General features: G+C 45.7%; 1 protein-coding gene and 1 long non-coding RNA gene across 2 annotated transcripts in view; both read left to right on the plus strand.

Moving 5' to 3' along the window:
- Positions 1 to 222: 222 nt before the first annotated feature.
- Positions 223 to 24,025, plus strand: part of NLGN4X (neuroligin 4 X-linked) — a 300,908-nt gene continuing 277,105 nt past the window's right edge. The window contains exon 1 of the mRNA XM_040266374.1: positions 223 to 1,037. Within this exon, the coding sequence (XP_040122308.1) occupies positions 566 to 1,037 (472 nt within the window). The 5' untranslated portion in view covers positions 223 to 565. The remainder of the gene's footprint in view (positions 1,038 to 24,025) is intronic.
- On the plus strand, positions 22,960 to 23,750 carry LOC120882384. The gene is made up of 3 exons (XR_005725489.1): positions 22,960 to 23,369; positions 23,589 to 23,683; positions 23,737 to 23,750. It is a non-coding gene; the product is annotated as an uncharacterized LOC120882384 (long non-coding RNA).

A 24,025-nucleotide genomic window follows, 5' to 3' on the forward strand; every position in this document is an offset into this window, starting at 1 on the left:
GTTCCTGGAATATTTTGTTCTCCGGTGGGGGAGTTCAGTGTGGAAGTTGTCAGGACACTGGCTAGAGTCTACGGCCTGGAGAGACCATGCACTAGATTGATCGGTGAAAAAGGATTTCCTGGAGTGATGTGTAGGGTTTCCCGGAAGACGAAAAATGCCAACGGTGACGCCGGTCTTCCGTTTATCACCTGTGTCTGCTTTTTCCTTTTCCTGCAGGCTGCCTGCTGTGCGTCAGCGTTCTTATAAAGGACCACTATTGCTGGGAGGTGCTGGACGGGCCTGGCATCTTTGGAGCCCTGCAGTAGCGGGAATCCGGTGCAGGATTAAGGCAGCGCAGCGGTCTTGCAATGGGCGGTCAGGACCACCGCCGGGCTGGCTGTTGACCTTGGGCTCTGTCTATGCCTCATCGGGAGTGGGTCCACAGGAAGCCCTTCACCTCTCCCGGCTCTCGGTCCTTGGAAGCCCCTCTCTCTCCCCGAGGGCCCCCCCAGTGCCCTGTCTGTTCTGCTCAGAGTCTCCGCCCCCGGACGCCTCACCCACCCAACCCTGGATGTGCGCGTGAGCCATGTCGAGACCCCAGGGACTGTTATGGCTTCCGCTGGCCTTCACCCCCGTCTGCGTCATGGTCAACTCCAACGTCCTGCTGTGGATCACCGCCCTGGCCGTCAAGTTCACGGTCATCGACAGCCAGGCCCAGTACCCCGTGGTCAGCACCAACTACGGCAAGATCCGGGGCTTGAGAACGCCGCTGCCCAATGAGATCCTGGGTCCCGTGGAGCAGTACCTGGGGGTCCCTTACGCCTCGCCGCCCACCGGGGAGAGGCGCTTCCAGCCCCCCGAGCCCCCCTCCTCGTGGACCGGGGTCCGCAATGCCACCCAGTTCGCTGCCGTCTGCCCCCAGCACCTGGACGAGAGGTCGCTCCTGCACGACATGCTGCCCGTGTGGTTCACGGCCAACCTGGACACCCTGATGACCTACGTACAGGACCAGAATGAGGACTGCCTCTACCTGAACATCTACGTGCCCACGGAGGACGGTGAGTACGCGTCTTCGGCAGAGCGCACCTGCTGGGTCAGCCTCCCCGTGTGCCCGAAAGCCTTTTATCACGTCCTGTGCGTGATATTTCTAGGACCCAGTTATTACCTTTCATCGTCACAGTGCAGTTATCACTTGTGACTTTGTGCAGTGTGTATTTACGCAGCTGGACAGCCCTGTAATGAAGGACTTAGTTCTTTCCGGACATTGCCTTTGTAGTATTGTTCTCATCTTTATTCCCAGATGAGAATCCATGTGAGTGTATAGTCTTATAGGTTACACTGGGATCACCTGTAAAAGGTGAATCTAAAGAGACTAATAGAATTAACATGATCGGCCTTCAGGGAGCCACTGAAAATCATATCAGGAATAGTGCCTTTGGCTTTAACGTTTTAAGATGCTAGCACTTTTCCTTTTGAGTCTTAACAGGAACCAGCGATTGTTTTAAATACCCAAGCGAGGGATAGTTCATTGAACGATTGGAATTGGTTGTTGAGAAGCCACCTTGTCGCCGTACACTTGGACGTCCTTTCCTTCCAGTAGTCACTGCCGGCAAATGGCAGATGTGTGTCCTCAGAAGAGTCTAGCTACGTCAGAAAAATAATGTTCTTGCTGGGACCCAATACCCCCTTTGCTTTTGGATAACTCAGCAGTGAAAGTCTTGGTAACAGTAATGTTCCATCTAAATCCAGTGCTTGTAAAACTTGGGTATCTCCTTCTTTGTGTAGACTTCAAAAGGCTAACCAGAATGAAGTTGGGCTAGGTCCATGAGAAAAATTATGTTCTCACTAGAACAAAATGACCCCCCCCTTTTTTTTTGGCTTGGATAACACAGCAGTAAAAGTCTGTGAAAGCCATCACATTCTATATATTATTATAACTTAATCCCACGCTAGTCAAACTTGGCTATCTCCTTGTCTGTGAAGACTTTGAATTAAAATGTTTGATACAGACTAACCAGACCACTGGATACAGTGTAGACCCTTTTCTTTTTTTCATTTCTTATTTACATGTGCTGTTTTCGTACCAGGAGAAGGAAAAGGGTAGAATGCAATCTTCCTGGAATTTAAATTTTAGAGGCATCATAGTAGCCATCCGTGTCTACTCTGAAAACCAAAATGCATCTTTGGTAACTTTCACGCACACCTTTGTCTTCCTTTTTTTGCCCTCTTTAATCCTTGAGAGATGTTTCTCCATGAGACTCAACTGAGAGTCTGGCCACAAGCGATGACATTACTCAGGGATATCCAGAATTGCATCGCGTCCGCCATCGGGTTCTTTCTCAGGGTGGGCGCAGGGAGGTGGTGTGAGGACTGTTCAGGAGAAACCAGGCCACAGGTGTCTGTTAGGGAGATGACAGATGACGTCCAGGGAAAGATATGGAAGGGTTGGGCGTCATCATATCAGCATAGGTTGGCATGGAGACGGCCTCCTTGTTGCTATGGAGACAGACGAACCAATCACCTTGCATTGTCGAGGGCTGAATGGGGTTCAAGGAGTGACACCGGGTGCCTTACTTCCATGCCGTGCCCTGAGCTGCCCTTGCATGTGGCAGCTCCTAGTACCTCCTTGGTGCATCGACAAGGACACCGTCCCAAGCGAATTAAGGGTTTTCCTTTCAAAGCCACCTAAGTCCTAAACTTTCTCATCATGAGCTGTCCACATGAAGGAATTAAAAGAAAGATGGAAGGGGAGGCAGGGTAGAGGGAACAAACCCAGGTAAAAGCTTAAAATTGCTTTCACAATAAATTTGACATGCTGGTGTTTAGGAACAGGTAACTTGAGAGTGCTACCCTTCCAAATAAGGAACGTGCTTCAAAGGGAATGCCTCCTTATGAGAAAGTGAAAACCAGTGTTAGTCCCTCAGACATGTCTGTCTCTTTCTGACCTCTTGGACTATAGCCCACCAGGCTCCTCTGTCCATGGGATTCTCCAGGCAAAAAAAAAAACTGGAGTGGGCTGCCATTCCCTTCTTCAAGGCACCTTCCCAACCCAGGGATCAAACGAGGGTCTCCCGAATTGCAGGCAGGTCCTTTAAAGTCTGAGCCTTGAGAGGTAGGGCACAATTAGACCATCCAGGAAGGAAAGTCAATAGCTTCCTTGATGGCAGACTCATAAGTGTGCAATTGTGTGGATGGAAACCATAAGCAATTTGGCCATTTCTTTGTGGTTCAGTATTCAGTAGGAATTTGGGGTGAAAAAAAAACGTGAAAAATGCTGCCTAACAGAGAAACAATCTAAATTTAAGAATAAAGGCAGTGCTGCTTGTTGACTCCTGGGGTATTTTTATAGCACTTTTGTATGCCGTATCTCACACCATCTTGACAGGAGAGTCAGAAATCTAATAGGGGCTGAATAGCTAAAATTGATCTCCCTATAATATATAAATAATGGATTTTCACTGGTGAGTGAAGCCACAGGCCTGTGTGTCTGCAGAAACAGAAAATTGCAGCCTATTGGGTCAGGAGTTCTGTGCGTTTAAAAAAGATAACTCGTGTCCGTTTGACAATGAACATGGAGGTTTAGATATTTAATTACTGGTTCTTCCTAAATGAAGAAACCCTACTTCTGCCATAACACATGGAAATTATGGCTTCATGCTGGTCCCTGCAAAGTTTCCTTTAGGGCATATCTAAATTTGTAACTGTGCCTTTGATTAAATGGATGTATGGTGATGCCAGCTATTTGGAATTCCACTTTGGCACTCGGTTATTTATTTATTTATTGGTTTGTCCTGATGCTTTGATCAGTTGGTATGTCCATGTGGCTTCGCTACCAATAATGTAATTATGGGTTGGTGTCACATTCCAGTTAAGCTTTACATGTTGTTATGGCAACAGAGACAGCCATTCTTAATTTCCAGAGACACGCACTTATTGTAAGCAGAAGAGTGGCTCCCCCAGAGAAGGGCGGGCTTCCCGGGTGGCTCAGTGGTAAAGAACCTGTCTGCAATGCAGAAGGCGTGGCTTCGATCCCTGGGTGGCGGAAAGTCCCTGGAGGAGGAAATGGCAACTCACTCCATTGTTTTTGCCTGGAGAATCCCATAGACAGAGGAGCCTGGCTGCTGCAGTCCATGGGGTTGCAAAGGGTCAGACACGACGCGACAGAAGTCACCTGGCAGGCATGCATGACCACAAATGGAGGGAACGGCAAGTCCTAGGCCCAGGAAACATTGACTCTTATTACCTTAGCATGCTAAGCGGAGGAGGTTGCATCTAAAATTAATACCTGCTTACCCGTTGACTTTAAGATGCAGAGAATATACTCCGGCTTATCTGGCTGGGTCCATATGTGATCTCGGAGACCGTTAATTGTGGATGAGGGAGAGAGAAAAGGCGAGCAGGGCCAGAGGAAAGCAACAGGGAAAAGGCGCAGCAGCCATTGCTGCCTTGGAGGACAAGACGGAGCCGGAAGTCGTGGGATTCGGCAGCTTCTCGAAGCTGGAAAAGACAAGATTTCTCCCCTTGAGTCTCCAGAAAGCTCTGCCCACCCCTCAATTTTAGCCTGGTGGAACTCTGGCCTTCAGATCTCTAAGAGCCTCAGTAGCTGCCGCTTGAAGCTGCAACATTGGTGGTGATTTGTTACGGCAGCGACAGAAATCTCATACAAAATTTGGGCAGCTTTTATCACAGTTCGAAATTTATCGTAAAGTGTTTCCCTGATTGAAAACAACCCACACACCACTAAACAGTTAATGTGAAGTTTCTCCGTCACGACTCATTCTGAGATGGTAATTCCTTTGTTTACCTTTGTAATGCCAGAATAGCTTGTTTTTATTAAACTGTGACTTTAATGCTGGGTAGTTAAAAATTTACTGCTTTTGTTTATACATGTCAAGGAGTCAACGTTAGTTGTGATGGCTGGGTGGAGATTTTGAAGATGTGAGGTTTAAACTCTAGAAAGCAGACACCCAACTTTTGGTTGGAGGTGTCAAAAGAGGTTTATTGCAAACCTTACTAGTATTCACAGGAGCGTAGTGAAAATGCTAGTTGCTCGGTTGTGTCTGACTCTTTGTAGCCCCATGGACTGTAGCCCGCCAGGCTCCTCTGTCCATGGGATTCTCCAGGCAAGAATACTGGGGTTGGTTGCCATTTCCTCCTGCAGGGGGTCTTCCCACCTCAGGGATCGAATGAAGGCAATGTCATGAAGGCGCTTTTAAAGATCTCCAGATGCCCAGAGTGGGTATAAGTGAACGGCATCAAGGAAAACACCCAAATGGTTCTCTTCCCTCATCTGACATTTAGAAGCAGCTGTACCTCTGAATGGCTTCTTCCTGTGTTAGCATAATCTCTTCCGCTCCTTGTTCCTTCGGTCAAGACCTCAAGATCTGATCTCTTCTGCAGTCAGGTGGATTCTCTCCCCTTTTGAAAAACAACTTACTGGTGAATTTATTTGAGAGGATGTCAGTTAATTCTCTCCCCTCCCCAGTTTTAGTGAGATGTCTCTGAGGGACATCACCATGCAAGTTGAAGGCAGACAGCATGACGGTTTGACTTCCATGAACTGAGAGACACGATCACCGCAATAGTTTCAGCTAACGTCTGTCTTCTCGTGGGCTTCCCTGGAGGCACCGTCTGTCACGAATCTGCCTGCAGGAGACATGAGTTCGATCCCCTGGAAGGGAGGGCACAGCAACCCACTCCAGTATTCTTGCCTGGGGAATCCCGTGGACAGAGGAGCTTGCAGGCTACACTCCGTAGGGTTGCACAGAGTTGGACACAACAGAGCAACTATAGCACCTACCACCACAGATCTCATATAGCTGTAGGAAAAAGGAAGAAAAAGGAAAGATTTTTTTTTCCTTGTGATGAGAACTGTTAGGCTGTACTCTTTTAAAAAAGTTATTTTAATTGGAGGCTAATGACTTTACAATATTGTGGTTGTTTTTGCCATACATCGACATGAATCAGCCATGGGGGTACATGTGCTCCCCATCCTGAACACCCCTCCCACCTCCCTCCCCATCCCATCCCTCAGGGGCATTCCAGAGCACCAGCCCTGAGCACCCTGTCTCACGCATCGAACCTGGCCTGGCGTGATCTCCCAGTTGCCCGTGTCTCATCGAGCAATGGTAACTACAGCTGTCAACCCTGTACATTACACCCTTGGTGCTTGTTTATCTTAGAACTGGAAGCTTCTACATTCTGACAACTTTTATCCAACGCTCTACGCCTCTGCCACCCCCCCATACCCCACTTCTGGCTGCAGCAAATCTGATCTCTTCTTCTATGAGTTTGGAAAACTCATAGCAAATCTGATCTCTTCTTAGCAAATCTGATCTCTTCTTCTATGAGTTTAGAAAACTTTTTAATTGGAGTATAGATGGTATACAATGCTGTGTTAGTTTCTGCTGGACAGCAAAGTGAATCTGCTAAATATATACGTATATCCCCTTTTTCAGATTCTTTTCTGGCATAGCTCACTACAGAGTGTTGAACAGAGTTCCCTGAACTATGCAGTAGGTTCCTGCTTGTTATCTAATTTTTATAGAGTCATGTGTATTTGCCAATCCCAATCTCCCAGTTTATCCCTGCCCTGCTCCTTACCCCTTGGTAACCATAAGTTGGTTCTCTACGTCTGTGCCTCTGTTTTGTAAAGAGGTTCCCTTGTACTATTATTATTTTTTTTAGATTCTACATATAAGTGATCCATTATGATTTTTAGATTCCATATAGATGTGAATACAATATTTGTGCTTTTTAAACACCAATCTCACTTAGCGTTATGCCATCGAGGCCCACTCACTTTGCCGCAGACAGTAGGAATTTCCTTTTTAACAGCTGAGTGATATTTCACCGCATACCTACATCTACTTGTCTATCCATTTGTGTTTGCATGGTTGCTTTGGTTGTTCCCCTGCCTTGATAATTGCGTACAGTGCTTCTCTGAAGGTAGGGACGAAGTAACTTCTCTGAATCATCCCGACTGTCAGCTTGCTTCACTTCTTCCACTGAGCTTGCAGCGTTGATTGGCTAAGAACACGCCTGCCAGCCTGCAAATGCCAGCCTGTTCCCTTGCCGGTTGAGTGATTATGGGCGGGTTCTTAAGCTAGTGCGTGCCTCGTTTTCCTTGGGTATAAAATAGAGATGAGCTGGGAGACTTCTTTGCACGCATATCCAGCCCCTAATCGGATGTTTGTGAAGCATAGTTAATACAAGAACAGAGCACCTGAAAATGTTTCTCGCTCACTCTTGTCTGACTCTTTGCGACCCCATGGACTGTAGCCCACCAGGCTCCTCTGTCCATGGGATCCTCCAGGCAAGAATACTGCAGGCAGTATTCCCGCCCCAATGATCGAACCCGGGTGTCCTGCGTGACAGGCAGATTCTTGATCGTCTGAACCACTAGGGGATCCCGGAGAACCAGAACTTTTCAGCTAATTTGTCCATAGGTATCTGTCTACCATAACGTCCTGTCCATCGTTCATGTAGATTGTCTGTAACGTAAGTGTTTATATGTCATAGTGGAAGGGTCAGCTTAGGAAATGGGACCGAGGGTCTGTCACTTCTGACAGTTCCTAATATGGCTTGAACAAAAGGGGAGTTTTGAGAACTGGAATATATTTTAATTGAAGTGTAGTTGAGTTACAATGTTGAGTTAGTTTCTGCCGTACAGCAAAGAGATTCAGTTACACACGCACACACACATATATTGATTTTTATGTTCATTTCCATGGTGGTTTATCACTGGATATTGAATGTGGTCCCCTTTGCTGTACAGTAGGAACTTGCTTGCTTGTCTGTTCTAAATACAGTAGTTTCCATCTGCTCATCCCAAAGTCCTGTTACATCCCTCCCCCTACCCTTAGGCAGCCACACATCTGGTCTCTTGTGCCTCCGAGTCTGTTTCTCTTTCATAGATAACTTCCTTTGTGCCATGGTGTAGATTCCACATATAAGCGATATCACATGATATTTGCCTTCCTGTTTCTGAATCACTTCACTTAGTATCATCAGCTCTCAATCCATCCACATTGCTGCAAATGACAATATATCAGGAATAGCCTTTTTTTTTTCTTTTTAACAAAGAGCAGAGTATTACCTTCTGCTTTATTCCTAAGCTTTGTCTTTTACGGCCTGAGTCGTCCACTGGATTTTTAGCATCCCACTTGATTTATCATCCCACTTGATTTACAGAAATTAATCACCAAAGAAGCATTAAAATGCATTTCTTGCAACAGGCTCTCAGAACAGCAGAAGACAATAGCACAATTCTTTTTTTTTTTTTAACGTCAGATAAAGGAAAAATTAAGTGCCTTTCTCTTCTCATCAAGTCACAAATAGGTGTATGCGGGGGGGGGGGGCGGGGATCTAGGTGAAAAACTTAAAGCTGTGCTAGTTAACACGGTGAGACAGGTGTTTTAGCCAGTCCATATCAGCACGAAGCTACGTGAGAGTCACTAATTGCTTCCCATTTTCATGTCAGGGGGATGTTTGACGTTGTGTAGACGTGGCTTGTAAGTGGAGATAATTGGGAAAGATTATTAGATAAATATCTCCCTGACAAGGGATAATTGAAAACAGTTTAGTATGTTGTGAACACGGTTAAACGAGAGTGGATTTCTGGCAACATGTGTTTCTCTCCCAGCCTAAGAAGTTCTCCAATAGAAGAATAATCCTGTGGAGGGTTTAGAAATTTTGCATGTTTCAAAGAATATTACTGGCTTGGCATGCCTTGCAAGTTAGAAAACCTGTTCTCTAAGGAAGAGAATTTCCCATTGCACTTGTCATCTTCCAGAATATGAGTTTTAACTCACTTGGCAGTTTATAATTTTTTTCCCATTCCTACAACAAGTCCCAGGGACATCGTTGTTGTTAAGTTGCTCAGCTGTGTGCGACTCTTTGTGACCCCGTGGACCACAGCATGCCAGGCTTCCCTGTCCTTCGACATCTCCCGGAGTTTGCTCAAATTCATATCCATTGTGTCGATGATGCTATCTACCCATCTCGTCCAAATCACTTAGGATATATTAAAAACCACGTTTGCTATCTATGCATATTTACAAGCAATATTTTAAAAAAACTGTTAGAAAGTGGAGGTGCAAGTTAGTCTGCTAGAATATGTGTGCGTGTCCAAAAATTTGCTCGTTATTTGTTCAGTATCCCACCACCCACAAGGGCTTCCCTTGTAGGTCAGCTGGTAAAGAATCTACCAGCGATGCAGGAGACCTGGGTTCAATCCTTGGGTTGGGAAGATCTCCTGGAGAAGGGAAAGGCTACCCACTCCAGTGTTCTGGCCTGGAGAATTCCACAGATTGTATAGTCCATGGGGTCGCAAAGAGTCAGACACGAGCTAGAGACTTTCACTTTCTTTCATCCCACCCCCAGGACCTGTAATAGCTTCATTTGCTGCCAGAGACGATGCTGGTTTGGACACTGTTGTTTATTTTGTATCTCGTCTTGGTGAAGCCTTCAACCTCCTTAGCGTGAAGTGACCTCCCTTATGAATAATAATAGTATTGTGTCTGTGTGGGTGTGGTTAGTTGCTCAATTATGTCCGACTCTTTGCGACTGCATGGACTGTAGCCTGCCAGGCTCCTCCATCCTTGGGATTCTCCAGGCAAGAATACTGGAGTGAGTAGCCATGCCCTTCTCCAGGGGATCTTCCTGACCCAGGGATCAAACCCAGGTCTCCTGCATTGCAGGCAGATTCTTTCCTGTCTGAGCCACCAGGGAAGCCCAATACTGTTACATCTCCTGTGAATGTCTTTTCATATTATAGTGATTTGGGTCTAAGCTACTGTATAGGAAATAATTAGAAAATAGAAAACATGGGTATGTTCTTGTGACTTCAGTGTTATGGCCATTCAGCGTTGGTCTCATTACCAGTATCTGTCACTGGAAGATTTAAGTTTCTTCAGTGTCGTGAAGGGGAGTAGATTTCTGTCTGTCTGGTGCCCTGCTTGCTGAGACCAGGCTGTTTGTATAATGAATTACCTTCATTAATGTTGGTACGATGAATTCCTGTTAGGTTTTCTCCTTTATGGTTAACCAGGCTGTTGGTGTAATGAATTAGGTTAACCAGGCTGTTGATGTAATGAATTAGGTTAACCAGGCTGTTGGTGTAATGAATTAGGTTAACCAGGCTGTTGGTGTAATGAAGTAGGTTAACCAGGCTGTTGGTGTAATGAAGTAGTTTCATATTTTCTCCTTTATAGTTACACGTGAATTAATTGCATATGTTATTCCGTTTATGGTGAACCAGGAGGGTTCTGTAATGAATTAATTTCTTGTTTTCTCCTTATAGTTACATATGAATGAGTTTCATGTGCTACTCCCTTTACAGTTAACCAGGATGATTCTGTAACGAATTAATTTCATCTGTTACTCCCTTTACAGTTAGACATGAATTAATTTCACCTCTTACTTCCTTTACGGTTAAGCAGAGTGTTTCTGTAATGAGTTAGTTTCACGTTCTCTCCTTTACGGTTAAACACGACTTTGTTTCACGTTTTACCCCCTTTACGTGTACCGACGCTGTTTCTCTAAGGAGTTGGTTGCGTGTTGAAGGCGACGGCGCCCCACTCCAGGACTCTTGCCCGGAGAATCCCCTGGACGGAGGAGCCTGGAAGGCTGCAGTCCACGGGGTCGCTGAGGGTCGGACACGACTGAGCGACTTCACTTCTTTCGCTGCATACAGAGACATGCAGGCTGCAGTGATAGCAAACAGAAGGTGATACTCCATTCAGTTCGGCTATCAGGACTGCAGAGAGGTTGTGAGGCGTGCACGACAACAGCCCTGCGTCAGTAAATCGGACCTGCAAATCACCGGGGAGCTTGCAGACAGAAAGTGTGAAAAAGGGCTGTTTGTTCACTCCCTGACCCCTTGTTAGGATGAAATGAAGCTGAGACACAAAGTCGTCTCTATCTCATTAATTCAGTGGAATATTCTATGTAGGCTTGGAAAAGTAAGTTTCTACAACTGGAAACAGATTTTTTAAAATGCAAAAAAACCAAAAAATTGTTGGTAGATTTCACGTCTCTGATGATTTGGAGTGGTGATGACGCAGGTTGGTGTGTAGTTTGTCCTGTGTCTGTGTGTGTCTGTGTATATGATTTAGGAGGAAAATCCATAAGAAAAACCGCCCATAATCCCCTCAAGATCCTGTGTGTTCCGATTTTCTGGAAAAAGCCAAATTGCACATGGAGATGACAAGACTGTGCCTTCCTCCCAGAGTCCCCAGGCACTTTGAATTTTCCCTTCATTAGGACACTGCTTTGTCTGACGTGACTGTGGTCCCGTGTACAGTCCTGGAGTTTTCCCCTGGGGAAGAGGGTGTGTGCCCATCTGAAAGGGAGGAACACTGAGAGTATCGATTTGTCTGAAGTCAAGGAGCTTTTGTAGTTTCCACGAGTTCTGAAAATGACATGTCCCGGAGCACTCCTATCCTTTTGCCTTAAGACGGGTGCTTTCAGCTGGGTTGTGCTCTGTTTTATGATGTGACATAATCCATCATTCTATCCAAAAGGGGACATGTTCACCTCACAAGCTATATCTTCACTGTGGTTCTAACTCGAGCCAGATCCTCTGTGGGTCTTTAGAGCCCAATGGGGAATCTTTGTGCATTTTTTCTTCTCTCCTCCATTTCTTATTCTCCTCACAGCCTTCTTGGATGGTTCACTGAGAAATAGTGATGAATCACTGTTTGTACTTAGCCTATGCAAGGTTTTTGGGTGAATCCAGCAAAGGTCTGTTTAGTCAAAGCTGTGGTTTTTCCAGTGGTCATGTACAGATGTGGGAGTTTGACTATAAAGAAAGCTGAGCACTGAAGAATTGATGCTTTTGAACTGTGGTTTTGGAGAAGACTCTTGAGAGTCCCTTGGACTGCAAGGAGATCCAACCATTCTATCCCAAAGGGGATCAGGCCTGGGTGTTCATTGGAAGGACTGATGCTGAAGCTGAAATTCCAATCCTTTGGCCACCTAATTCAAAGAACAGACTCATTTGAAAAGACCCTGATGCTGGGAAAGATTGAGGGCAGGAGGAGAAGGGGATGACAGAGGATGAGATGGTTGGATGGCATCACCGACTCAATGGACATGAGTTTGAGCAAGCTCCGGAAGTTGGTGCAGTGACCCCGTGGACTGCAGCCTTCCAGGCTCCTCCGTCCATGGGATTCTCTGGGCAAGAGTCCTGGAGTTGGGTGCCATCGCCTTCAACAAGCAACTAACTCCTTACAGACAGGGAGGCCTGGTATGCTGCAGTCTATGGGGTCGCAAAGAGTTGGACACGAGTGAGCCACAAAAACAACAAAAAAGATGATGTAAAGAGATATAAGCCCTTTGATGGGAAAGTACATGAGTCCCAGCAAAAACTATAAGCTTCAGAAAGGCGTCAATAGGCACAGTGAATTCAAGCAGGGAGTGTTTTAAGTTACCATGGAGAAAAAAAAAAAAAAAAAAAAAGAAAGAATTGGAAAGTTATCTTTTCTATTGAGGACCCATGATGGGAATGTTCCCATCAGTCTTGAGATGATGATCCAGACATCCACTCCTTTACCGTGAGATGAAGAAACTCTTTCCGAGTTTCCGAAAGCTAAGCTTCTTCGTTGTTGCTTCTCTAGATGGACCAAGACATAAAAATGTACAGAATGGTGAGAGGGAGAGGGATAAATAAAAACCATGTCAGATCTATAGGGAGGTGCTTTGATGGTGCAATTCAACATGCAAAGTAGTCACTTGGGTTTTTTTTTTTTTTTCCCCATCGCTCTATTTTTTGACATTGGAGGATTCATAAATGGAATTACATCCGAAGGAATGCTAATGCCTATTTTTCTTCTCAACAGACTGTGCAGTAAAATTTATGTCAAAGAGGACAAGTTTCCTTTCTTACCAAATTCAAATATACTTATCTTCTGAAATTAGGAAAAAAAAATGTCATTAAAACTTTGCTGCTCCTCTGAAATCTTTGCCTAGTGAAATACTGTCATAATGCTACATTTTAGACTCCAGAAATCTTATATCACTATAATATTAATTTTCTACATTTTGACAAATACCTTAGGGACTTCCCTGGTGGTCCAGTGGTGAAGACTCCACTTTCCAATGCAGGAGGTGTGGGCTTGATCCCTGGGAGGAAAATAAGGTCCCCCATGAAGTGGAGTGCATGCAAAAATTAAAAAAAAAAAAAAGTTTAAATTTAAAAAATAGAGTAGTAAATTGTAGAGAGGAAATTGTCTCTTCCCTAAGAAAATTAAATAGATAAAAACATAAGAAAGCTCAGTTCGATATTTCCTTTTAAGTCAGGTAATGAGATTAGCATATTGTATAAGGATATTTGCCTTCCTCTTCCCCCGCTCCCAAAGAAAGGGATTTTAGTAGATTGACTATCCTACGACCCAGTGATCATATTACCCGGGAGTGACCGGGGAATTCAACCAGCACGTGGATCACAGAATGACGAGGTCCTCCCTAGGCTGCTGTGGATAACCCGTCCGTTAATTATCTGACTCTTGGTTGGAGGTCTTGGTACTAAGAGTCATAGCCAGTATCAACCTGTAGGCGTGCCTTTTCTCTCATTGGTCATGACATGCGTGTGGCAGCCATATTATTATTTTTTTAATTGGTGGATAATTGCTTTACAATATCGTGCTAGTTTCTGCTGCTCAGCAATGTGAATCAGCCATACATACGTATACATGGACCCTTTCCCTCTTGAGCCCCCCACCCACCCCCCCATTACCCCTCTCGGTCATCCCAGAGCACTGAGCTGAGGTCCCTGAGCTATACATAGCAGCTTCCCACTAGCTGTCTGTTTTATGCATGGTGCTGTATATGGGTGGGGTTCTCTGGTGGCTCAGATAGTAAAGAATCTACCTGCAGTGCCGGAGATGCAGGTTCGATCCCTGGGTCGGGAGGATCCCCTGGAGAAGGGCACGGCAACCCACTCCAGTATTCTTGCTGGGAGAATCCCATGGACAGAGAAGCCTGGTGGGCTATAGTCCACGGGGTCGCAAAGAGTCAGACACGACTGAGTGACTGACATTATCATTTTCAGTGTATATATATCAGCAGGTTTTTTTTTTTTTTTTTGGCAAATGCATGTAGTTCTTGGCTCATCTATATTGAACCTGAAATATTTTCATACTTAAAAAAAAAGTAATATAGATCGAATAAGAATTATAGAACGAGAAACAAAATTGATCCCCTCTGCTTCCTGCAACAGGCAGATCATGTGCACCAAGGAGGAAGCACCAAGGAGGAAGTGTTTTTGCAGCTGAGACTTCAATTTCCCCACAGGAAACCCTCTGCATGACAATTACCAGCTTCAGTCTTTCTGAAGCTGCATGTTTCCCCAAAACAGCAAACCCCAGAGGTGTTCCAGGAGAAGGAAGCAGAAAATTGTGACGGAATAGCCAGCACACTAACGCACTTGCATTTCAGGGATAGCGGTGGGTTGCCCGGCTTTAAATGCAGTCGTCTATAATTTGATTTCATGGAGATGGAATCGTTTCCAAGGAATTAATTAAAGTTCACAGGTAGGAAAAAGAGTTGAGCTTAACATCTCAGAGGGCTTTCTCTAGACTTAGGGGAAAATGCTCTTCCTCTAGCCTTTTTTAAAAATTAAGGTTGTGCAATTATTATTATTATTGTGTGTGTGTTAGCCACTCAGTCATGCCCAACTCTTTGCGACCCCATGGACGTAGCCCGCCAAGTTCCTCTGTCCGTGGGATTTTCCAGGCAAGAATACTGGAGTGAGTTGCCATGTCCTTCCCCAGGGGATCTTCCCGACCCAGGGATAGAACCCGGGTATCTTGTGTCTCCTGCATTGGCAAGCAGGCTTTTATTACTAGTGCTGAGAAGCCCATTATTATTGTTACTTTTTAAAATTATTACTTACCTTATTTATTTAGGGCTGCACAGAGGTTTTTGCTAGTTGCTGTGCTCGGGCTTTTTCTTGCCGAGGTTTCTCCTGTTGTGGAGCACAGGCTCAGTACTTGTGGTGCACGGGCTCAGTACTTGTGGTGCATGGGCTCAGTACTTGTGGTGCATACACTTAGTTACTCTGTGGCATGTGGAATCTTTGCAGACCAGGGATTGAACTCTGGTCTCCTGCGTTGGCGGGACGACTGTCCTCATCACTGAGCCCCCAGGGGAGACCCCTTAGTGTTATAATTACTATGGTCATGGTTTAAAGTAGATAAGCTATGAGGAGGTAGCATGAGGTGCCTGGCGGCACATGAGATGTGGCAGGGGTGGGATATAGTCTGGGAGTGTATAAATGCTCATTGGGATTCCCTGGTGGTTCAGTGGTAAAGAACCCGCCTGTCAATGCAGGATTCATAATAGATGTGGGTTCGAGCCCTGGGTTGGGAAGATCCCCTGGAGAAGGAAATGGCAACCCACTCCAGTATTCTTGTCTGGAGAATCCCATGGACACAAGAGCCTGGGGGACTACAGTCCATGGGGTCGCAAAGAGTCGAACGTGACTGAAGCGACTTAGCACACACAGAATGTCAGTTGGAATCTTTTAAAAACTTTTAGAGACCATGCCTTGGCTAAGCATTCTTCAGACTTTTTTCTCGTCATGTATTTTGAGTTTATATTTTGAGTGAACTCTGGGAGTTGGTGATGGACAGGGAGGCCTGGTGTGATGTGATTCATGGGGTCGCAAAGAGTCGGACATGACTGAACGACTGAACCGAATGGAACTGAGTAGAGGTTGAATTGTGTCCTCCCCCACAAAGATATGTCGAACTTTTAGCAGCCCCCCAATATGTATGAATGTCACCTGATCTGGAAATAGGGCTCTTACAAATGTCATCAAGGTAAAAACCAGGGCATACTGTATTAGCAGGGACCCTAAATCTGTTATAACTGGTGCCTGTATAAGAAGAGTTAGTGTATTCATTCAAAAATTTCTATTTATGATAAAAATGGGCAGAAAATCAGAATAGGTGTTTTCCGAAGAAGCTATAACACAAGGTCAGTGGGTACTTGAAAAGATGCTCAACCTCTTTAATATCAGGGAACTGCAAGTCAACACTGGGAGATATCCCTTCACACCTCTTAGAACACCTGATGTTGAAAAGACAGATTTGGCAAGGATGTGGGCAAGAGCGAACTCCTGTTAGCTGTTGGCAGGAATGTAAATCGGTACAGCCCCTATGGAAAACAGTGTGGAGGTTCCTCAAAAAAAGAAAAAAAACAAAACAAAACTGCAGCCATAAGATCCATCAAACCCGCTTCTGAGTATTTATCCAAAGAAAGCAAAAGATACTAACTTAGGAAGATGTATGCACCCCTGTGTTCATTGTACCATTAGTTACAATAGCCAAGATATGGACAGTCCATCAGTGGATGAAATCAGTGTCCATCAGTGGATGAAAGGACAAACAAGATGTGATCGATATATTCAGTGGGATATGATTCCACCATTAAAAGAAGGAAATCCTGCCATTGGCAACAATATGGGTGGATCTCAGTGACAATATGTTTAGTAAAGGAAGTCCGACAGAGACGAATACTGTGTTCTTTTCAGTTATGTTTCAAATATGAAAAGCAAAACCAGAAAAAAAAAATAGCAGGACACTCAAGCTCGTACTGAGAGCAGACTGATGCTTACGTGGTAGGGAGTTGGCAGTGGGAGAAATAAAACATAAGAACCCTGTAAATCTCACTTCCTTACTTTCTACGACTGTATAAAAAGAAAAAAAAAATTTGCTTGTGGGAAGCTGTCCCTTCTCTGTGAGCTTTGCCCATGGAGTCCTAGTGAAGCGTTTGCATCAGCATTTCAGAAGGAACTAATATAGGAGTCCTGGGTGTTCATTGGAAGGACTGATGCTGAGGCTGAAACTCCAATCCTTCGGCCACCTCATGTGAAGAGTTGACTCATTGGAAAAGACTCTGATGTGGGGAGGGATTGGGGGCAGGAGGAGAAGGGGACGACCGAGGATGAGATGGCTGGATGGCATCACCGACTCAATGCACGTGAGTTTGGGTGAACTCTGGGAGTTGGTGATGGACAGGGAGGCCTGGTGTGCTGTGATTCATGGGGTTGCAAAGAGTTGGACATGACTGAGCAACTGAACTGAACTGAATATAGGAGGGAAGAGAGTCAAACACATCACCAGCAAGCTTGGTCTTTGTTTTCTCTTGGGCAAAACGTTCTTCAGTCTGGAGAGTGGATCTTAAAAAAAAAAACCCAAATCTATCAGAAGTGTTCATACCTTTTGTATGAGCAGATCATGAATTTAATAAACAGGGATTGAGCCCTTACATTGGGAGAAGGAGGATGATGGAGGAGAAATAGGAGGAAAAAGAGAAGAGGTCAATGGAAGTGGGTTTTGGGGAGGGGATGAGATCAGAATGAAGCCCGCAGAGATTCAGAGGGAAAACAGCTACGATGATGGAGGCAGAGACGCAGAGATGGAAGGGGTGCATCTCCAAGCCAAAACCCACCATGGACCAACACCAACAACTCTGAGCTGAGAGAGAGAGATGGAACAGAGCTTCCCTCACAACCCACGGAAGGAACCCACCCTGTGAACTCCTTACTACTGCACGTCTGTTCTGCAGAACCGTGTGACTGTCACATTCTTGTTGCTTAAATAAAGCCACCTAGTTGATCAGACTTCCCTGATGGCTCAGACGGTAAAGTGTCTGCCTACAGTGCAGGAGAGAACTTGGGTCTGGAAGCTCTGGAGAAGGACATGGCAACCCACTCTAGAATTCATGCCTGGGAACTCCCATGGACATTTGGTTGTAGTTCATGGGGTCACAAAGAGTTGGACACAGCTGACTTCAGTTTTAGTTGGTGGTCATCTGTTCCAGTTGCGCTAGTAATCTTTTCCTTTCTTTTAGTTTAACACCCAAAGCATTTTGCACTGAGGTATAGCCGATTAATTCTGTCCTGATGGTTTCAGGTGGACAGCAGAGGAGCTGAGCCATAGGTATACATGGATCCACTCTCCCCCAAACTCCCTTCCCATCCAGGCTGCCACATGACATGGAGCAGAGTTCCCTGTGCTGTTCAGCAGGTCCTTGCTGGTTCTCCATGTTAAATACAGCAGTGTGTCCATGTCTATCCCAAACCCCTAGACTATCCCTTCCCCCATCCTTCCCCCAGTGACCATATAATATACAGAGGATTGAGCAGAGTTCCCTGTGCTGGACAGCAGGTCCTTGCTGGTTCGCCATGGTAAATACAATGGTGTGTCCACGTCCATCCCAAACTCCCTGACTGTCCCTTCATCCCATCCTTCCCCCTGGTGACTATAAGGTTATTACCGAGTATTGAGCTGAGTTCCCTGTGCTGGACAGTAGGTCCTTGTTGATTCTCCATGTTAAATATCAACTGTGCTAGGAATCTTAATACAACCTGGACTGTGTATTTTCTATCTGCACCTCCTGCTGAGGTCAGAAGAAGCTAGAACAACTGCCTTCCACCTTCCTGCTTCCACAAACCATCTCTCTCTCCTTGGGAAACCCTCCTGAGACCCTCACAGTCTTCTTCCCCTCTGCTCAGCAGAGAAGAATGTCTTGTCTTCCCATCCCCCAAGAAACAAAATTGTGTTTGAATGACTTTTCAGCATACTCCCCTGGGAGGTTGGGAAACTGACAAGTTCCCTTCCTCATTTTCTTTATTTAGTGGACTCTGCAAGAAGCACAGAAGGTCATGATGCTCAGTAGCTGCTTTCTGCTTCCTGGGCTCTTTTTTAAAATTTTGGTTGTGCTGGGTCTTCATTGCTGGGCGAGGCTTTTATCCTCGTTGCAGTGAGCGGGGGCTCCTCTCCAGTTGTGGTGGGTGGTCTTCGCACTGCAGTGCCTTCTCTTGCTGTGGAGCACGGGTTCTATGCACACGGGCTTAAGTCGTTGAGCCTTGGGGTCTCAGTACTTGTGAATCATGGGCTTAGTTGCTCTGAGGCGTGTGCAATCTTCCCGGGCCGGGGATTGAACCCACGTCCCCTGCATTGACAGGCAGATTCTTGTCCACTGTGCCAGGCCTGGGCTTTTTGTATCGTAGGTGGGTGGGTTCTCGGGATGGTGGTCATACCTGGTTTTCCCTTGTCCTGCAGCTCTGCAAATCCCGGGGGCACCACTGGTAACCTTGCTTCACTGACTTTCTTTGGCTTGGTTGTTAACGTTTCCTATTCTGTGGGCCCTGACATGAACAAAAACCCAGTTATTCACCTGTCTTCTTTGATCTCATGAATACTTATTTATTGTTGTTGCTCAGTCGCTCAGTCATGTCTAATTCTTTGTGACCTCAAGGACAGGCTTCCCTGTCTTTCACCATCTCCTGGAGTTTGCTTACTCTCAACGTCCATTGAGTCGGTGATGCCATCCAACCATCTCATCCTCTGTCGTTCCCTTCTCCTCCTGCCCTCAATCTTTCCCGGGATCAGGGTCTTTTCCAATGAGTCGGGATCAGGGTCTTTTCCAGTGAGTCAACTCTTTGCATCGGGTGGCCAAAGTATTGGAGTTTCAGCTTCAGCATCCGTCCTTCCAGTGAGTATTCAGGATTGACATCCTTTAGGATGGACTTGCTTGGTCTCCTCGCTGTCCAAGGGACTCTCAAGAACACTTACTGGTCAGCTTCTAATTATCAGTCCACTTGGCTCAATGTGGTCGCTACCCCTGTCCTTGTTACCACACAGGAGAAACCAGACAGCTACCTGGAATAATCGTTTAGTATAATGAACACGATAATGTCACAGGTTGGAGAGATATGCAGATATTTAGAGAGACACAGACGCTTGACGCAGGGTCAGAATCCACTCGGGAGGAGCTTGAAGGACGTCCCCGTTGCTGTGGGGAGGGGTACTTTTGAGAGCATGAATCACGGCTTCAGTGGTGGAGCCCAGAGGCTGACGTTCAGATCGATTCTCTTTGAGAAGCGTCATTGTTTAAAGAGATGGAGCGAGTGAATTGGAAGTGTTTGCTCAGCCGAGGAACTGAAGTGCGGCCGCTGTGGTCAGTGAATTGCAGGTCAGTGTGTTCCCGGCATCAACTGAGCTAAAGAGAGTATTGACAGACGTGCTTTTAGCAAAAATTGAGAAGCCCAACACGGACAGGTATTGAACTGAAGAGTGCCCCCCATTGCCTTGCAGAGATGTGAAGCAGGAGTGGGCAGTGTAACCCAGAGGCTGGATCCGTCCTGCCACTGCAAAAAATAGAAAAAAGTGAATGGAACATAGCCACACCCTCGAATTGGCCTATTTTCTGTGGCTACTCTCACACTGCAGGGGCAGGGTGCAGCAGAGGCCATGTGGTTTAAGAATGTAAAATACTGTCCTTCATAGACGTTTGCGGCCCCTCTGTGTGAAGGAATGAGTTCATGAAGTCATTTGGGCATCTTCTCTTAAGCACACAGAAATGAAGGACAGAATCCAGAGGTTCATATTCTGGAACACTTGCTCCCAAACTAACTGGCCCTTTTTCAGTATGTGTGTGACTATATCCGTGTCCCCGTTGGCTTACTCATTTAGGGAGGGTGGGCCCTGGTGGCTCAGCGGTAAAGAATCTGCCTGCCTAAGCAGGAGATGCTGTTGCAATCCCTGGGTCAGGAAGATTCCCCTGGAGGAGGTGGAGGAGGAGGAAAGGGCCACCCACTCCAGTCTTCTTGCCTGGGAAATCCCATGGACAGAGGAGTCTGGTGGGCTACAGTCCATGGGGTCACAAAGGGTCGAACATGACTGACGTAACAACTTAGCACGCACAGGCCCCGTGAAGCTATATTCTAATGACCCTGAAGGTCATGCTGGCAAAGATCTTTTCTGTAAAAGTCATAAACAAGATGTGTTTGTCTATAAAAACTCCGGGAGTTGGTGATGGACAGGGAGGCCTGCAGTCCATGGGGTTGCAAAGAGTCAGACACGACTGAGCAACTGAACTGAACTGATGGCTATATGAAGACCGTCTTTCAGGAGGGGACTAACTATATGAAGAATTGGCAGAAACAAGACCTCACAAAATTCAACCTGGCTCATTTTCCTTTTTTCAGAGATGATTTTAAAATTAAAAAAAAATTTTTTTCTTTTGAGATATTATGTTGGTTTTCTTCGTACAACAGTGCAAGTCAGCTGTAAGTAAACACACATGCACTCACTCCTGCGCCGCCTTTTGCCCCATACCACTCCTCCAGGTCATCACGGAGCACCAGCCTGGGCTCCCTCTGCTATGCAGCAGCTTCTCACCTGCTGTCCATCTTACAGTTGATAGTGTATATAGGTTGATGCTGCTTTCTCCATCCCTGCCACTCTCTCCCTCCCCCCAAGTGCATTCTCTATACTTGCATCTCCATTCCTTCCCTGCAAATAGTTCATCAATGTCATTTTTCTAGATTGTATATATATATATATAGATATATGATGCTAAGTCGCTTCAGTCGTGTCTGACCCTGTGCGACCCCATAGACAGCAGCCCACCAGCCTCCCTCATCCCTGGGATTCTCCAGGCAAGAGTACTGGAGTGGGTTGCCATTGCCTTCTCCAATGCATGAAAGTGAAAAGTGAGAGTGAAGTCGCTGAATAATGTCTGACGGTTAGCGACTCCTTGAACTGCAGCCTACCAGGCTCCTCCGTCCGTGGGATTTTCCAGGCAAGAGTACTGGAGTGGGGTGCCATCACCTTCTGCGATATCTGTATATATATATGTGTGTATATATATGTATGTATGTATATGTATGTGTGTATATATATATGTATGTATGTATATATATATGTGTATATATGTATATACTATATATATGTGTATATATGTATATATATATATACTATATATATGTGTATATATACATATATATACACATTAGTTTTTTCTCTTTCTGACTTTTTCATTCTGTACCACGGGCTCTAGGCTCACGTACCTCACTAGAACTGACTCAAATTCTTTTTATGGCCAAGTAAACGTCCATTGTGTATATGTACTACACTTGTTTATCCAGTCATCTGGACTTGATACGTTCCTATACCAAACATAAACAAATACTCATTTCTGCCAATAGGGAAAAAATAGGAAAAAAAAAAAAGTGAATCATTAAAGAAACTGGGGTCTATGTACAGTAAGTTTTTGGACAGACCTTCAAGAAGGTCAAGTTGCGTATTTTATCTGTAGGCAGTTTAATGAATGGATATGCCACAAGGGGTTGTTAGAGCTTTGATTTTAAGTCCTTTTAAATACAACTCTGACATCCTAGTAGTAAAATGCGCAACCAGCCGATAGATGAATAAATATAGTTCTAGTAGGTGATTTTGGTGAAGTTGTTGATATAAATGAAGACTGTGATGGTGATGAGTGGTGATGAGGGGAACGATGATCGTGGTGATTGTAGTGATGACGATTTTGATGGAACTCATGACGGTGCTGTGACAACAGGGATGATGACGGTGTTGCTGGTGGTGTTGCTGGTCATGACCGTGGTGATCATAGGGATGATGGTATGGTGACAACAAGGATGACGACGATAATGGTGTTGCTGGTGGTGGGAATCATGGTCCTGGTGATGCTGGTGTGATAAGGAAGATGACGGCGGTGTTGCTGCTGGTGGCGATTATGGTCGTGATGATGGTGGTGATAATGGTGATGATGGTCCTGATGACGGTGCTGTGATAACAAGGAAGATGACGGCGGTGTTGCTGGTGGTGATGGTCATGACGATGGTGGTGATAATGGTGATGATGGTCCTGGTGATGGTGCTGTGATAACAAGGAAGATGACGGCGGTGTTGCTGGTGGTGTTGACAGCCATGACCGTGATGATGATTGTGATGATGGTATGGTGACAACAAGGATGATGATAATGGTGTTGCTGGTGGTGGTAATCATGGTCCTGGTGATGGTGCTGTGATGACAAGGAAGATGACGGCGGTGTTGCTGGTCCTGATCATGGTGATGGTGATGATGATCCTGCTGATGGTGCTAGGATAACAAGGAAGACGGTGATGATGGTGTTGCTGCTGGTGGTGGTGGTGCTGGCCATGGTCATGGTGGTGATCATGGTGGTGTTGAGGCCCTGCTGATGGTGCTGTGATGACAAGGAAGATGACGGCGGTGTTGCTGCTGGTGATGATGGTCACAGTGATGGTGGTGATCATGGTGGTGTTGAGGTCCTGATGATGGTGCTGTGGTAACAAGGAAGATGACGGTGGTGTTGCTGCTGGTGGTGATGGTCACGATGATGGTGGTGATCATGGTGGTGTTGAGGCCCTGCTGATGGTGCTGTGATGACAAGGAAGATGACGGCGGTGTTGCTGGTGGTGGTGGTGATGGTCACGATGATGGTGGTGATAATGATGGTGTTGAGGCCCTGATGATGGTGCTGTGATGACAAGGAAGATGACGGCGGTGTTGCTGCTGGTGGTGGTGATGGTCACGGTGATGGTGGTGATCATGGTGGTGTTGAGGCCCTGCTGATGGTGCTGTGATGACAAGGAAGATGACGGCGGTGTTGCTGGTGGTGATGATGATAGTGATGATTGTACGCTGATAACAAGGATGATGACGATAGTGGTGTTGCTGGTGGTGGTAATAATGATCCTGATGATGGGGCTGGTGTTAACAAGGAAGATGACGGTGGTGTTCCTGGTGGTGTTGCTGGTCATGATCCTGGAGATGGTGGTGATGAGTCTGATGATGGTGCTGTGATTACAAGGAAAACAATAATGACGGTGTTGCTGATGGTGGTGATGGTCATGCTCATGCTGATGGTGCTGAGATAACATTGGTAATATTGATGATGGTGTTGGTGATCGCAGTGAAGATGGTGATGGTGACGATGGTGGTGATGATGATGGTACTGAATTTCCTTCTTCATGGCTGAGTAATATTCTATTTGGGGTATATGTATCTGTGTGTCTATGTTTATATATATACACTACATCTTTTAAAATCAGTCATATCTTCATTGGCAGTCGGTTTGCTTCCATTTCTTGGCTGCTGTAAAAAGTACTACTATGAGCATTGGGGTGCATGAATTAAACTTTTTCCATGGAATTCTCCAGGCCACAATACTGGCATGGGTAGCCTTTCCCTTCTCCAGGGGATCTTCC

This window comes from Oryx dammah, unplaced genomic scaffold (assembly GCF_014754425.2).
Source record: "Oryx dammah isolate SB20612 unplaced genomic scaffold, SCBI_Odam_1.1 HiC_scaffold_23, whole genome shotgun sequence".
NCBI lineage: Eukaryota > Metazoa > Chordata > Mammalia > Artiodactyla > Bovidae > Oryx > Oryx dammah.